The sequence below is a fragment of the Mesocricetus auratus genome, unplaced genomic scaffold, assembly GCF_017639785.1.
Source record: "Mesocricetus auratus isolate SY011 unplaced genomic scaffold, BCM_Maur_2.0 Super-Scaffold_100023, whole genome shotgun sequence".
NCBI classification, from domain to species: domain Eukaryota; kingdom Metazoa; phylum Chordata; class Mammalia; order Rodentia; family Cricetidae; genus Mesocricetus; species Mesocricetus auratus.
This window is the reverse complement of record NW_024429204.1, coordinates 27,962,952-27,980,257: the sequence shown is the minus strand read 5'-3', so window position 1 is coordinate 27,980,257 and position 17,306 is coordinate 27,962,952. Positions and strand designations below refer to the sequence as shown.

Sequence of the window (17,306 nt, the reverse complement as noted above, 5' to 3'; positions counted from 1 at the left end):
TCCTGGTAACCATAGCTGGTGTCTCGGCTATGTTTCTTGTTTTGTGTCAAAGTTCTGAAGCAGTTTAGGGGAGACAAGGTTTACTTTGGCTCACAGTTTTAAGGTATACAGTCCAGCACAGTGGGGGAAGATCTGATGGCCAGAGAGTGGGGCAGCTTGTCTAGTTGTGTCTATGCATCTGGGAGTCAACTGGAAATGCAGTTGTACTATAAAACCCCAATGTCCACTTTGAGTGACCTGGTACTTCCTTTAACAAAGGTCCACCTCCTATGAACCCCACAATCTTTCCAAACCAGGTGGGGACGGACACATGAGCTCAAGGAAGACATTTTGCACTTAAACTACAACAGTGGGGAATGGCTTTTGCAAAGGCCATTTTCACGTATTTGGAAGTTGGCATCTGGCATCCATAGTTGGTTCTTCCAAATGTGCCCAAACAACTTGAGAGCAGTTGGACCACAGTAGTGCTGCCCATGCATGAGGTATCTTATTAAGATTCTCGTGGTTGTTAAATATCTTCTAAATATAACAAATCAAACCACCCCTTCCAAAAATCAGTAATTAGCCAACCTGGGTGCACACGAGACTTGGAAAGCACTCATTTCTGCTGCCAGCTGTAATCAGATTTCCTCAGACGTCTAGTTTTCCGGTTTTACCCAAGGCTTCTTGATTTATCAGCGATTTATTTTTCTCTGAAATACAGCCTAGTTACAAGACTCCAGAAGAATTCAAAATGAAATGTTTTGCTATTTTCTCTCTGTGCGGTGGCTGCAATCATACACTATTTCCCATGATTTTCTCATACTTCGTTTTTGAGACGAGAGAATATTTCGCCTACTTAGTTTGTCCTCCCCTAACCCCTTCTCCAGCTGCACAGAGATACCTTCCCTCATTAGTCACAATTCATTCTTTCCCCGGGGCATTTATTTTGAAGTTCCCAAGAACCCCAACCCCACCCCGAACTGTAACATGGAATGTGTTCCTGGAGCTGTGAGTCACCCTCAAAGAGAACAGAGAATTCACACGGGGAGGAGTGAATGGGACAGGATCTTCCTTTAGCCCTGTCTGTTGGCCCTGGGGCACACAAGCCACAAGCTTGAGGTCTGAGCTTTTCTCTGCGACTGATGCCACTTCCATATGTGTCCCCAGCGGTCACATCTGTTTGTGGATTTGTGCCTCTCCCGAAAGCAATAGAATGCTTATTTTATGTGCAAAGGTGTGGAGAGCATGAGCGGAATGCACACAATACACAGGATTGTCCTTTTTAAACAAGCACAATCTGTCTTGAATTTGAAGAAAATAGGTGAAACAGCACAAAACAAATACTTTCAAGTATAGTGCAATTAAAGATATTTGCTGAAATATTTGGTGTGTTAAGAGCCATTAATTTATTATTAAACTTATCAAAAGATAAAAAATCAGTCAAAGAATAGTGTGGGTTGGGGGAAACGCATATCTCTTTAGAGACAGATATCTCCTTGGACATTTTGAGTGCTAAGAATTTTTGTGGTTCCTGTTTAATGCCATCATTTAAAAGTTCCATGTAGGAATTCCAACATGCCACCTAAGAGCTGTCTCTTTTATTTAATTCCAGTTATCTTCACTTATTTTCCAAGCTAGACCAGGCAGTCCTGAGAAACAGCATAGGGATATTTTTCCTGTTGCCGCAGAGGCTGCCTGGTGTCCTGGGATCACAGAATGGCCTTTCAGGAATGTGTGGCCAGCCAGGAATGTCTGGGGTCCCTTCTCAGTTCCGCATTGTTTCTCTCTCTCTCTCTCTCTCTCTCTCTCTCTCTCTCTCTCTCTCTCTCTCTCTCTCTCTCTCTAAACAGCTTTACTGAGGTATAATTGATACACAAAGGAATGTACACATTTAACATGTACAACGTAATGAGTTAGCTATATGCAAACACCTGTTATTTATCACCACAATTAACATAAAGGACACACCAAACAGATCCCCAAGGCACCTTATATCCTTCTGTGTGTTGTGCACAGGTGTAGGTATGTTTTAAGAACATGTAACATAATTTATCTTCTTAAAAATAGCATATTGGCAAATACAGGCAGCAGACTGTGCCATGCGTATCCTCGAAACGCATCCATTTAATGTAACGGGGATGCTATTCTCCCAAGTTTCTCCACCTCCTAACTCTCGAAGCCATGGTAACCATTACTGACTTCTCTGCTTCTGTAAGTTTACCTCTGTAGATCCTTACAGAAGTGGACTCGGTATCCGCCCCTTTGCCGGGATCATTTATTTCAGCCCACTGCCACGCAGGTCTTTCCATGTTATTGCAAGCGGCAGGACTGCCTTCCTCACTCGAGGCAGAACAACATCCCATTGCACGCATATGCCGCGTTTTGTTTATGCATCCGTCTGTGGACAGACACTCTAGTTGCATCTCTGTTTTGGCTAGTGGGAGCACCCTTGAGGACAAGCCCTGCCGTATGGTCCTTCCCGGTTATCTGCTGCTTTCTTTATCTATGGCAACCAGCAAAGATGGTCTGATATACAGTGGTATTCAATAAATGCCAAATGAGTGAATGGGAAAACTAGAAGGAGGAGTTGCCTTCGCTATGAAGTTTAATGATGTGAAGATCACACGTTCATGTGTACACTTCAAATACATCCATTCACGACCTAACATCACTTGGAGACTGAGGGTGAGACAACCCGTCTCTTTGCCTACGTGGATATTAGGATACCATCCACGATTTCTTTCAGGGCCACCCGAATTTCATTATATATGTATCAAACTGTTATTTTACCTAGATGAAATGCCTCACGGGTATGCATCTGGTGACGCTCTTGCTAAGGGACAGTCCGTCGCTCCCATAGTCTGTAAACGGACCCCTTACTCTTCAGTTGGGAAATCAACGGCTTCCAGGACCTACCCTCCGTGTTGTTGTAAGACTATATTTTCCTGAACTCTTCTGGGTCACTTTGTTGTCACTGCTAAAGTTGTTGTCCTTTAGCAGACTCTCATCTTTCTTATTTGTGTTGTGAAGATAAAAGCCTTTTACACCTCCAAGGATTGGGACAGATTAAATGCCATCTCATCCAGGAAGGCTTCCCCGCCCCTGCTCCACTAGTACAGGGTTGCCATTGCTCTGACTATTGGGAACTGTACACAGGGTAGCCCCATTGGCTAATGTGTGCTGTCAACTTGACACAACCAAGTCACCTGGGAAGAGGGGATCTCAGCAAGGCATTGTCTAGGTCAGGTTAGCCTGTGGGCGTGGTCTATGGGCAATTATCATTTTGCTTCTTAATTGATTTGTGTCCCACTGTGAGATGCACCGCTCCCTAGTCTGGGACCCCTGGACAGTGTAAGAATGAAAGAAGCTAGCTGAGCAGAAGCAAGTAGTCGGTATGGGTGGAGCTATTTCTCTTACATCTTGACTAGGGGGGAGGGACTATGACTAGCTGCTTGAGTTGTTGCCTCAACTTACTCAAAATGATGGCCTGTAACCTGGAACTAAGACAAATAAGGGCCTTTTCTTCCCCTAAAAGGTTTGGTCAGGGTGTTTCATCATAACAACAAACATAAAACTACAACAGCATCATTGGATATATGTATGTGTACACACATGCTCATGTAGGCACACACACACACACACACACAGAGAGACAGAGAGAGAGAGAGAGGAGAGAGAGAGAGAGAGAGAGAGAGAGAGAGAGAGAGAGAGAGAGAGAGAGAGAGAGAGAGAGAGAGAGAGAGAGAGAGAGAGAGAGTAACTCTTTTGCTTTCCCAGGAAGTGATTTGGACTACTCTCTGAGTGATGGCTGGGATTCTCAGAAGTCAAACACAGACACCCCAGAAACCCCCTCTCCTGGCCACATCCTGTCTCAGCAGCATCTCAGAGAAAGCTCCAGGAATAACTCTCTTCAGCCTCCGTTGAAAGCATCAGGACACTTCCAAAAGAACCCTTTGGTGCATTCAAGTGAGTCATTTTTAATCTTTGCCACACCCAAAGAAATCTTCTTTCTTGCCACCTAAGAATGATGTCACCATGACTAACGTGCACTTAGGAACTGGCATCAGCCTGCTTGAGGAAGGGGAGACCCAGGTTCCTGCTGATGTTCAGATAACACAGTGGAGACTCCTGCCTCTGAGCATAGCCCAGGAATCATCAGCTGCTCTGAGTTTATAGCGCCCTCTTTTTCCAGGGCCTTGATGCCTGATAAGCGTTAGGTTTGGATACAGCTGAGAAGAACCACAGGTCTCAACTACTTGCTTCTTGATTTTTGGTTGTGTGCTTGACGTACTCCAAAAGCAGGGGAAAATTTGAGGAAATGAGAGGGAAGATGATACTCGGCTCTTGGTATATCCTGCACAAGTAGAGGAAGAAGCTCACCCGTGTGCTGCTGACTCCAGTTTGTCAGTAGCATATTAATAACATTTTCATGCAGTCTCACATCCAGGGAAGAACAGCTGAGCTGGCCCTGTTGAGCCTGCAAAGACTCCCCCTACCCATTATTTACAGCTCTATCAGCCACCATAGCGGAGAATGTACTAGGCTCTACAAGCAGGTTGCCAAACTCTAAAATTTAACCTCACATCTGTACAGAGAGATAATCCTACTTCTTACTTTGCCGTGATGAAAATGACCCAAAGGATTTAATGTGTCGTGTCCACATGAGCACTCAACAGATGTGAGGTTATCACTGCAGGTGGCAGAGACTGAATGGAAATGACCCTGCCTTTATTGGCCTTTATAAACCATGAAAGAAGAGTGTCCCACTGAGCATCCCTCCAAAGACTCATGCATGTGCTCCCATGCATTACATTCCCCCTGCAGCTGTTCAGGAAATGCTAAAGGGTCTTTAAGCTCCCTGTGCTGGAGTTTCAATAACAGAAAAGCTAGCTTTGACTTCATAGTTGAGTGCCCGCCTATCAATACCTACTGAGACTCAGCAGCCACCTCTTCCAGGGAGCCTAGCCTCCCCAGCTCTGCTTTCCAGAATTCCTCTTTTATCCCCATGAGCCGCACTACTCTTGCATGCTTGCCTGTGTTTCTCATCATTCTCTGAACCTAACTAAGGTCATGGTTGTCCCTGGGTCCCAGACTGACCATCCAGTGCCTGAGCAGAACAATTTCTCCCTGATGGTGGTGAAACGATTCATAAGTGTTTCGGTTTATTGTGCACATAAGAATACTAGCACTGTACAGATGAAGTAAGCCTTCATATTGACTGCAGCCACCACAAATGCATGTCCTTGCTGTATCTGGGGTGTCTGCTGTACTGCTGTGCCTAGATGACCCCCTACTCTTCATCAAGGCCCCCTCTAAATGAGACTACCCCAATGGGCCTTCTCTGTCTCTTCCTGAGTAGTGGATGGAGTAAATTATTCTATGACTCAAGGGCACTCTGCATGTGTAACTTCCCTGGAAATATTTATGTTCCTTTATCACTGGTCTCTGAATCGGTTGGCTATATCCATCATTTCTGTTCTCCATGTGTAGGAACTGAGTGAAAATTCTGTTCCAGGTGGTACAGAAGATGCTAAGCACATGGGTCTTTTGCCATTGTTTGTATTAATCAGGGCTCTTGAGTTCCAGGGATAGCATTTATGAACTTATACAGATGATAATTCCCAAGCAGAGACTGTATTTCTAGTCTTTGCCTCTCTGCCATGTCTTCCATGTTGGTGTTGTTCCTCAGAGCCTATCTTCCCAAGGTGGTGCCTTGTGACTCTGCAGACACACACCTTTCAGATTTCCAGTCTGTCAGAGGAGACTTTTCTCATTTATAGCTATGATGTGAGACCCAGAATTGTTACATCCATTCTGGGAGGATTCCATTTTCAGGGCAAGACAGTCACTTTGTTGGCAATTATGTGAGGTTCCAATGGAACCAGATGCTGGTATGGAAAATAGAAGAAGCCAGCCACTCCACCTTCTAGCAGAAAACGTGATTCCCCACCGAGAGTATGGTATTGCCTTCAAAACTGGAAAAATAGATGACAGGTAGGGGCAGTAAATAGAAGGTGGTAACGTGTGAGGGTAGGGAGAGCATCAGAAGGTTGGGAGAAGTTGGAGGAATCAAGGTCAGATTCCTGATGAGAAAAGTCAAACGGGTACCAAGTCAATGGATGCTGAAAGAGCAATGAACAAATGGTCCAAAGTCACACAACTCATCTCCTTGTCAAATTCAAAGACACACCCACTTTCCCTTAAGCATGCACAGCCAGTGAGCGATCGTTGCTGTGTCTTAAACTGGATTTATTTTGCTAATTGCATGTGAAATCTGGAGAGATGGAGAATTCAAACACACTTTAGATGGATGGTTGGCATTCCACTGAACTCCCAATAATTTATTTAATTCACAGTATACATAAATCCTCCACACTCTGAATGACATAATTTACTACTGCTCCAGTTTGAATTGCAAGACTTCAGGATTCCACCCGACTCAGTGAGATTTATAGCTAACTCTACCCCCATATCAAGCATTAAATCACAAAAATAAAAACACAGTAAAAAGTCTACTGAGTTTTGAATAACTGTTTGTATAAACTGTTTGTACAAACAACTGTCATAAAATTAAACTCCTGAGGCACTTGGGAGAAATTAAGTGGAAATCTATTCATAGATTTTGTTTTAAGTCCTCATGTGGTATTCTTTAGAACTGCCCCGATTTCTTACAGTCATTAATCTAAGACTCAAGGTCATGATTGTCATGATTCCTGCGGTTATAACTGCTTGAAGCTTGATATCTCTTTCTGCCACTATTTAACAGTGTTGAAATAGCTCAACAATGGCAAAGTTTTGAAAAGAAAATTTCACAATACATATTTTTTGTTTTCTTGGTCTTTAGAGAGTTCCAGTATGCAGAGTTGCAATTGTCTTTCCATGCCCCATTTCAGACAAAACATTATGTCCTGTCTAGATGTGGTTTTAAATCTTGGTGCTGGCACCTCAGGGTTGTATGATCTTAGACTATTGCATCATGTCTCTCAGACTTCGTTTATTCATCCTTAAAACCCAGATAATGCTCCCTGCTTTGCACGGTTTGGGGGCTGATGAAATAAGCTAATACATGAGAAGTGTTTGTGAATAATAAAGCATTCTGTAAATTGTAGGTGTTTTTATTAAGGTTATGGTTGCACAATCATAACTATCATCACATGTTTAGAGCTCTGACTTTATCAGAAAATCTAAATAGGCTTCCTCCAATATCAAAGCAAACAGCAAGGCTGAAGCATTTTGAGTCGTGTAGTCTCTTGTTGTGCTGTCAGAGAGGAAATTCTATCCATTGACTGGAATTTTCTAGTCAATGGACCTATATAATGTGACATGATTTTTAAGAAAGGGTCTTCAACATGTATACATATGTGTACATGCCTGCATGTACACCATGTCTGTGCAGAAGCCCACGGAGGCCAGGAGAGGGCGTCAGATCCTCTGGAACTAGAGATGTGATGGAACTGCTGCCATATGTGTACTAGGCATGTTCTCAGCCACTGACCCGCTCCAGCTCCACTTGACATGATTCCGTCTTTTTATTGACGATCAATTGTTTAAACCGACATACATTCGAAAACTATGAAGCGGGGTTATCTGCTTGAGGACAGGAATTTTGTTCTCCGAGATTATTAATCAGCAACCCATGGTCCATTTCTTCTTCTTCCTGCAGAAGCCGGTCTGATGCTCAAGGCCTCCTTTCAGGCCATCCTGCTGGCGGTGTGCTTAATCATTTCTGCATGTGCAAGGTAATTCTGACTTTGCTTTCTTGCCATAACATCTCATAATCCATGGGGAGCTGTAATTGATAGATGATGTCCTTCCATCCTTCCCCAAACCATGTTAGGTAACTCTGTAGCTAAGACTTGTTCATTTATCTGCCATCATAGTGCATGTATTCTTCACATACCTCCTCTGTCCTCTACAGTACACGCAGAAGCCAATGTACCTTATTTAGAAATGGATTTTCCTGTATGCTATCTTCTGTTTAAGCATCGACAGCAAGGATACTTACGATCTAGGTTCCCATTCAAGTGCATTCTGGAACAGTTGAAGTCCCCACTTCTACTTTTCCTGTTGTAGTTTGTATCCTAGCATAGAGAAGAATAAAAAAGATACTCCCTAAAGGATGACACTACTTCTGCGGAACTAGCGGAGTGCTGCATGGGACACATAGGCAGCCATGGGTGACTTCAGAGGGGAAGAGGTGATCTTTACAAAGGGGAAAACAAAGAGAATTATATCAAGTAGTTTGAAACAGCAACCTTTGGCCACAGTGGTTGACAATAAGAATGATGTATTGAGGTTGGAGGGAAGTTGCTGGGCGAATGTCCCTGTAGAAGTACTCTGTATATAAGGCTGTATTTGGCTGGCAGAAACTTTTGGTCCTGGGTAGAGTCATTTGGAATAGTTACTGTCAGACAAACATGTGTAAAGACAACTTTGTTCATACTAGATTTATTGTTTTGTTGTTGAGACTAATACAAGGGACTCTATCTTACTCTGTCAACGCTCACACAACTGTGGGTTCCAGAGAATCCAGCTTAGCATTGTAAGATACACAGCACTCAGTCCTGACTAGAGGTGTGTCAACATCTCCCTCCTATTCTCTGTGTCCCTGCCATGCTTTCTTGCTCTGCCTCTTCCCAAGATTCTAGGAAAGTGATCAAGTCCCTCCGGCTCTAAGCCTATTCATGCCTCAGAGTCTTTGTCCCCTCTGCCTGGTACAAATCTATTTCACCTAATCTAATTAACAAGCAACCTTGTAACGTGTAGTCTTCCCGCCAGCTGCCTGAGTCCCGTTGCCACTTTAGCCCCCAAGTAACACACGAGGCACTATATTAATTATGAAGCTATTGGCCGTGTGCTTGGTTTCTCATCAGCTAACTCTGACTTAATTATTAGCCCATAACTGCTAGTCTGAGTATTTCCATGTGGTCTTCTCTTACCGAAGAGAAGGTCCAGGCCTTTTATTCCTCTGGCATCCTATATCTTGGCTGAATGTGCCTCTGTTTCCCAGAATCCTCCTTGACTCCTAGTCTCACCTATCTTGCTTCCCTATTGGCCAACAATGTTGTATTAACATATAAACAGAAGGACTTCCCCCATCACAACCTCAATTCTTTCTGGAGTTGCTTCCCATTCTCTATTAGAGAGACCTTACCTGCAAGTATGTGCTGTAGACAGTGTTTTCCTTTCCTTTACTTCAGAACTCTTTCTACTCCTGACCCATTGCTATAGGTCCAGTTATCCAAATTATCAGTCAGGAGCCCGCCTCACAAGAATGTGAGAAACTTGCATGCTTCAGCAAGAAAAAGTGTTTTCAGTACAAGCATGATGTCTTCAGTTCAACACCTAGAACCCATATTGGAGAGAGAAAAACAAGTCTTGAGTTGTGTCCCGTCACACACATGCACCACAAAAACGTGCACATGTGCACCAAACAAATGAGTTCACACAAAAAATAGATAAAATTTAAAGTATTTCTTAAAGAATATGAGCAATCCAGAAGGAACAGCAGTGCATGGTGCTCACTTCTGTATCATCAACGACGAGAGTTCATGGACATTTTTGACTGAGTGGATGAAACAAAAATGAACAGTAGGGTCCTAAAAGCTTCACAGTCTTTGGACTCAGGTGGGAAAATGCTACACACTCTCCAACTCCTGCATCCTGAGGGTCACATGGGTCCATATTGCATGGGAAGGCTGGTTTTTATAATACCAGCTCCTAGATCCTCTCACTTGAGATATGAATTTAGGCCTAGTGAAAGTTGGTATTTTAAAACAAGCCTCCCACTTAATTATGAGCTTGAAGAAATGCTTTGGATCACAATGGAACCAAAGGAACAAAGGGAGGAGGCTCTCTGGCTAAAAATAGATTGTAACATTCTTCATTACATACCCCAAGAAGGAAACGGATAATGTGCATTAGTACAATAACGGCTGGGAGAAATTATGCAGAGTGGTCATAGTCAGCATTCTTCTAACGTCGTGTGTTTCAAACTTCCAAGTTGGTCAAGAAACACCATCTCATATTTGACAGGGCTCTCAGTGAAACATTCCTCATGGGTTAACCTATGCAGATGCCTTCATAAGTAGAGCTTATCTCCATGTCACTTTTGTGTGAGCCATGTTTAGAAACTCATTTCCAAAGGAAGAGAGGAGAAATGGTGTCTACACAGTGTGGTGGGAAGAGCTGGTTGACACCACCACCTCTGGTGATCAAGATCAACATCAGTGAGATGAGACTGATTATTTTATGTGTCCATGACAGGATGCAGTAAGAGTAGAACTTTGTAGTGGAATTTTTCTTTCCAGCCTGGTCCCACTGCCCTTCAGCTCCAAGTAAACACACAAACGCTATATTAATTATGAAACTGTTGGCTGATGACCAGGACTTCTTACTGGTTAGCTCTCTCTTAATTATTAACCCATAACTACTAATCTATGTGTTTCTACATGGCCTTATCTTACCAGAGAACACCTGGAGCGTCCTATCTTTCACGTCTCTACATGGTGTCTCTCCCTGGTGTTCTCTCTCTGCCTCCTCTCCCAGAATTCTTCTCATTTCATAGTCTCGCCTATACTTCCTGCCTGGCTAGCAGCCAATCAGTGTTTTATTCATCACCCAATAAGATAAACATATATATAGAAGGACATTCCCCATCAGAGCTTTACCTCTATGTCCAAAACCCCAGTCCAGCCATGAGAAAAGTAAGGAAAAAGTCCAAATGAATGACATTTAGCCCATTTGGAAGTCTCCCTCAAAACCAGTAAGGTCATCATGACCCTGCTGTCATATCCCAGAAGAGCCTAAGGAGACATGATAATTAAATGTAATGTGTTTCCTGGATGGGATCCTGGAACAGAAAAGGGCCATTAGGTGAAAACTAGAAAATCCAAACTTAAACATTTACTCATATCTGTATATAGTCAAGGATTTTTTAAATGGACTTACTCTTTGACAGTTTCATACAGGTATATAACACATTCTGACTACATTCATCCCTTTTCCCCCTCTATACTCTCCCAACTTCGCAGAATTTTAATTTGTACTCTGGGATTGTAGTTTAACACTACAGTTTGCTTGCTTTTAAAAAAATTCTTGCTCAATACTTCCCATTTTCTGTAAGGAACTCTTACATTCTTTTTGATTGGCTACTACTGCCCTTTTATATACTTTTATACTTTAGATTTACTTTCTTTCTCTCTGTCTCTGTCTCTCTCTCTCTGTAGGTGTGTGCGCACATGTGTGTGCACACACACACACGCACAAGCACACACGAGTGTGTACGGGGGCTTCCTATAACCTAGGTTGCTCTTTAATTCTCTATGTAGCTGAGGCTGACTGTACTCCTACACCTCTTGATGCGATCCCCCAAGTGCTAGAAATACAGGCACCTTCTACCACACTTGGCTTTTGCTTTATTTACTTATTTATTTATTTAATTATTTTTAGGAAACGTCATTTAATAGCATTTAAAATCAACCAACATGTACAATGCCAACAGTGTACAGAGTTTACTTGAAATCTTGACAGTATAGCAATGAGGAATAAAAATGTGAAGACACCACCAGGTGAGAATGCACTGTCATGTAACCGACAGTGATAGTAAATCACCACCATTTGTAAATCGACTCCTGATTAGAAAGAATGCACATGTCTCTGTCAAATGACAGAGTCAGGTTTGCTTGCAGGGCTGACATTCACTTACCCAGCTCAACCTAAATCCTTTAGTCACCTTAGGTTTATGTTCCCTTCATGCTTTTATCCTAATTCACAATCAATAAATCTTATTTCTGCCAAAAACATATTCTGAGTCATCCATCATTCCTTAGTAGTTCCATTATCTTTTATATTTCTTGAGAAAACAATTAATTAATAAATAATTCAGACTTATCTTGTATTTTTCCTGCCCTAGCTTTAGTCATTTCCCTGAATTTCCCCCAATTCTTTTATTGTAGAACATTATGAGATCAGGGTGCCAAGTTTACTCATTGGTTTTGGAATGTCATTGCTTCTAGGCCAGGTGTAGACAGAAATGAAAAATATTTGTACACATATAATAACCTTGCTTGACATATACAGGTGTGGAAATTATGTACATATGAACACTCACAGTATCACAAATGTGTTTATATTAATATATATAGCCTTATCTCAATGCCGCATGACTCATTCCATGTTTCCCTGTCCAGATGAAATAAACATTTTTTTTGGTTTTTTGAGAAAGGGTTTCTCTGTATTGTTTTGGAGCCTGTCCTGGAACTCGCTCTGTAGACCAGGCTCGTCTCAAAGTCACAGAAATCTGCCTGCCTCTGCCTCCTGAGTGCTGGGATTAAAGGCATGAGGCACCAACGCCTGGCTGAAACAAACAGTTTTAACACACCCATAACCCCTAGTGAAATAGAAGCAGTAATTAAAATCTCCAAACCAAAATAAGGTCAGGACCAGATGGATTGAATGAAAAATTCTGCCAGAACTTCAAAGAAAACCGATGTTAATGGTCCTTGAATTATTCTACAAAATAGATACTGAAGAGACATTTCCAAACTTTGAATAACCACTATTACCCTGATCCCAGAACCACACAAAGACCCAACAACAAAAAAGGAAATTGTAGACCAATATCCCATCTGAGCATAAATGCAAATGTCTCGATAATTTTTATGAGCGCTAGTTGAGGTTTATTCTGTGCTGCCCAGTTCTATGAGATTTTTCATGTAAATGATTAATGTGTGAAACCATTCACTCCCCTAACATGCATTCCTGCAGCAACAATAAATATGCCATTACTTTTTGTTGCTCAACAGTGTCCCATTGTGTTGGTGTATAACAGCCTATTTATATAACCACTGGTCAAAAACATCTTGCTTGCTTCATTTTTTTGATAATTTTTAGTAAAATCTATACAAAGAAGGCTTGAACTGAGTTTGGATATGCACAAATGGATGGTGGGATAATATAATAAGTTTGCCTTTAGTTTTGAACTAGGTACCAAACCATGCCAAAATAGTTTCACCATTTTCATTCCCATTAACAATGATGGCCCTGCAGCCTCTCTCTCACTTGTCATGGCTGTTTGGGGACTTAACGGTTCTGATAAATACATAATCGTTGCTCAGTATTGCAGTTCGAGCCACTTGATAAATTAGTTTGCATGGCCCAATGACAAATGATGTTGTATATTGCTTTAAATACTTATCTTCATCCACATATTTTCTTACCTGAGATGTGGAATGTATTCACATTTTACATCTATTTCTGAAGGCTGATTGCTAACTGGTTGTTGGGTTTTATTTTAAAATTTCATACAAAGTAATAGGTTTCATTATGGCATTTCATATACATGCCATTGTACTTTGTTATTATCCAGCTACCTTGTTGCTAAGGTTTGGTTATTCTTATGTATTCTAGATTGGAGTCCATTAGCAGATTTGTGATTTGCAGATGTTTTCTCCTGACTTTTCATTCTTTAAATACTGTTCTTCCTGGAGAAGAGCTTTGGTTCTTTAATCTTCAGAAAGTTCAATTATTGTTGTTTTTTTTAATTTTGTAGACCCTGAACTTGACACTGTACTTAACAATTAGTTGCCAAACACAAGGTCATACAGTTTTCATCTATGATTTCTTCTGGAAGTTTTATACTTCATGGCTTATAATGTAGTTTCTGACTAATTTTAATTTCAATATTGTGTGAGATAAGTTACATACTTGAGTGGGGAGTGAAACGACAGGACGGAGAGAAACTGCTTTGCTATTTAAAATAATATTGTTTTAATTTAAACTAAAAATTTAATTAAAAAGTAAGCAAAAAGATATATGTTTGAACTAGCTTGTTGGAGTCCATTCCCTATGAAGGGATGCCATGCCCAGTCTTAACATGGGGAGCACTTACCCATTGGGAGGAGTGGATGGGGAGTTGGACTGGGGTGGGTGAGAGGGGATAAGAGGAGGGATGGGAGGAAGAACTTTGGTTGGAAAGTAAAATGAAATTTAAAAAAATAAAATAAAATCAACAAGAGAAAAAACGATACATGCTTGAGGGTTCATTCTTTTGCTTTTAAATGTTCAATTCTTTCAAGGCTGTTGGTGGAAAGATTGCCTTTCCATTGAGTGGCTTTCACATTTCTGTTAGAAATCAGTTTACAGGGGCTGGAGAGATGACTCAGAGGTTAAGAGAGAATGCTCTTACAGAGATTCCAAGTTCAGATCCCAGAACCCACATTAGGTGGCACATAATAGCCAGTAACTTCAGCTACAGGGTGATCTAAAATCTGACCCCCACGTATGAGAGCACCGCACTCACATGCATATACTGTCCTTCCTACATGCATAGACACACACATAATTAAAAGTAAAAATAAATCTTAGAAAATAGAAACCGTTTAATGTATCCATGTGTTTCTAGTTCAGGGTTCTCTGGTCTCTTTTGTTGCCCTATCTGTCTACCCTTTTGCTGAAAACTATTTGTATTTTGCATCTACACAATCAGTCTTGGCATCCCGAGTCTATGCTTGGTCTAAAAGAACACTGTATGTGTTGGAAATGCAGGGTTAATAAGCTACAACTACACAATCTTATTTTTTTTCCAGGTGGTTTATGGGAGGAGAATTAGCTAGCATCTTTACCTGTGCATTGATGATCACAATAGCTTGTAAGTACCTTTTCCAAGATTACTGCTCTAATTCTTGGAATTTACTCAAATCATGGTCATTTAGATGAAAAATAAATACGTATTTCTCTTTTCTACCCAAGACATTATGAAACCGCTGTTTCTCAGCCTTGCTGGCTATTTCAAAGCCACCACCTGTGCTAAGTAAGTGCTGCCTCAGTGCTATCCATGTCTGATCAAAGATGATAGAATCGGGTATTTGTGGGTGGTCTTTGCTGAGTGAGAGATGGTGAGAGGGGAACAGCCCTCATCAGCATAGGAAGAATATTTTCTTTTAGTGATAAAACCTAGTAGCAGTCATATTTATTCCCAAAAATAAATAGAAATATATTTTAGACATTAGAAGTAATAGGAAAATTTCATTTTTTAAGAAAAGTGCCATTATAGATTCATAGCATTCCACTTCCTAAACATCTCATATTAAGATGTCTTTGTGGTACAGCTTCCAAAATGCCTGGCAAAGTGCCTGTGAAATGAACTGTTACCAACTACAATCTCTCTGCCCTTTCAAACTCTCCTAATGAGAATTTCAGAGGGCTTCCAGGGTCTGGGAGATGCTCACAGAATTTAAAGCAGCTTCTCCGTGGCATCCCTTTGCAAGACAGGCTGTGTTGCTGGCCTTCACTGTGGTTGCTGCGAGGAGCAGCCACCAGGGCTTACAGATAGAGCAGGGTCTGCAGGTCAAATCAGTCTATTGGCCACCGTTCTTGCCTCCCCGCACCCTTGTTTAGGAAATCTTGGTCCCGACCCTGAAACCACAGTGGGGGGGGGGGAGTGGAGATTTCCTTTGTTTACAACTCTAAGCAAGACTGAGGATTTACTGACATTTTTAGTGACATTTCCCATGATCCCCAGCTATTCAGGTTTCTGAGGACAACCATTGATAGGATAAGATTTGCTGAATCTCATATATAGTGTGGTAATTGGGTATTGGGGTCATCCCCTAATCACTGTTTTTTTAACCCTTGATATTTACATTTGTTTAAAATTCTTCTAAGGTAACTATTTATCTCCTACCTATGTTCCAGATCATTTAAGTCTAAGTAGAGGATCACAGGCTTGCCTTATCTAGCCCTACCTAGAGTTTTTCAGGAAGGATCAAGTATTTTGGATTAATCTTGTTTATTTTTGACAGTTTCGTTCATTCATATATGACTATATATACATAATTTACACTATACAGCTGTATAATGAATTTTAGTCACTTTTACCCACTCTTACCCTATTTTGGCTCTTTTCCTTCTGAAACTTTCCTTCTTACCAAGTACCTCTCCTATTTTCATATCTTTTTTTTTGTATCTGTGACCCACTGAGTTTAAATGAGCATAGGTGGGAGATTACTTATCAGAGGAGCGTGAACACCTTATCAGTGACTACACCACTGCAGAAAGTGACACCCTTCCCCTAACCATTGTTGTCGACAGTCCCTACGGGTAGGGTGTTGCCTGGTGAGTCCTTTCACCTCCCACGAGGGAATGCTGTTGAGTCCAGTCTCTTGTGAGTTCCCAAGTCCATCAGCTGGGGTGTGTTATGTGTATAAGACCCCGAATCCCTGTGCAGCTCCCCCATCACACATATAAGGAGGTCCTTTGTTCCCACTGGTCCTGCTGACCTTCAGCCCCAAATGAACACACGGATGCTATAATAGTTATAAAATTGTTGGCCGGTGACTAGGGGCTCTTTTTGGCTAGCTCTGTCTTAATTATTAACCCATTTCTATTAGTCTATGTAATTCCACATGGTGTTGTCTGGTGCATCCTTCTTCCCAGGCTCTCTATTATGACTCTGTCTGCCTATGTTTCCCAGAATTCTCCTCATCTCCTAGCCCTGCCTATACTTCCTGTCTGGCCAGTCAGTCAATCAGTGTTTTATTCGTCAACCAAAAAGAGAAACATATATACAGAAGGACATCTCCCACCACTTATATTCTTTAAACCTTGCCATCCTGTGATGTTCCATGGTGGTTCAGCTTTGTGTGCCAGTGCTAGGCTAGCAGAAGTGGTCACAGTGTTTTCCCAGCATGTTCAAGAGCCTAGGTTTGAATATCAGAGCCACCAAACTAAAAGAGAGTAAGAAGGTGGCTTGGAGGGTAGCCCTGCTGTATAAAGCTTGCTTAAGAATGTGCAAGGCCTGCATTTGCTCTCCAGCAACACAATAAACAGACAAACAAGAACAACTTTTACCCAAAGTGCTATCTTAAAACTCCAAAATTCAGTAGCGATAGCATCATTAAGGTTTGTTAGACAGTGAGACTTATATAAATCCCTCCTATTAAAAATTAAATGCACAATTAACTGGAAAGATAAGTTGTCATCAGGTATAGAAGTTTTGTGAAGGCAGAATTCCTCAGAGTGGGAATTTAAGCCCTAAAGCCATGGAGGAGCTGTCTTCTGCCCTAGATTCTAGGCCTTCTGGATCCAATCCCTGAGGGTCTTTAGTCATAACAGCCTGTCTGAGTAATTCTTTGCACATTTACAATGACAATCTTGGAGAGCCGGTTTCTGTAACTTTTACCCCTTGGTTTGTGGAATCACTTAACCTACCAAAGCTCTCCTGGGAACTGTATAGAGCCCAGTTCATCTGAATAGTCACGAAATGAGTCTCTAATATGGGTCTCAGGGTCACAAACTCAAGGCGCATGGCTAGTCTTAGCACT

General features: G+C 41.6%; 1 protein-coding gene across 4 annotated transcripts in view; it reads left to right on the top strand.

The window, feature by feature from the left end:
• Positions 1–17,306, top strand: part of Tmem71 (transmembrane protein 71) — a 38,257-nt gene that overhangs the window by 18,748 nt on the left and 2,203 nt on the right. For 2 of the 4 annotated variants that reach the window (XM_040730497.1, XM_040730496.1), the window contains exons 6-9: positions 3,760–3,948; positions 7,646–7,721; positions 14,571–14,632; positions 14,734–14,794. In XM_040730497.1, the coding sequence (XP_040586431.1) occupies positions 3,760–3,948; positions 7,646–7,721; positions 14,571–14,632; positions 14,734–14,794 (388 nt within the window). The remainder of the gene's footprint in view (positions 1–3,759; positions 3,949–7,645; positions 7,722–14,570; positions 14,633–14,733; positions 14,795–17,306) is intronic. The other 2 variants (XM_040730499.1, XM_040730498.1) reach the window with 2 other exon arrangements.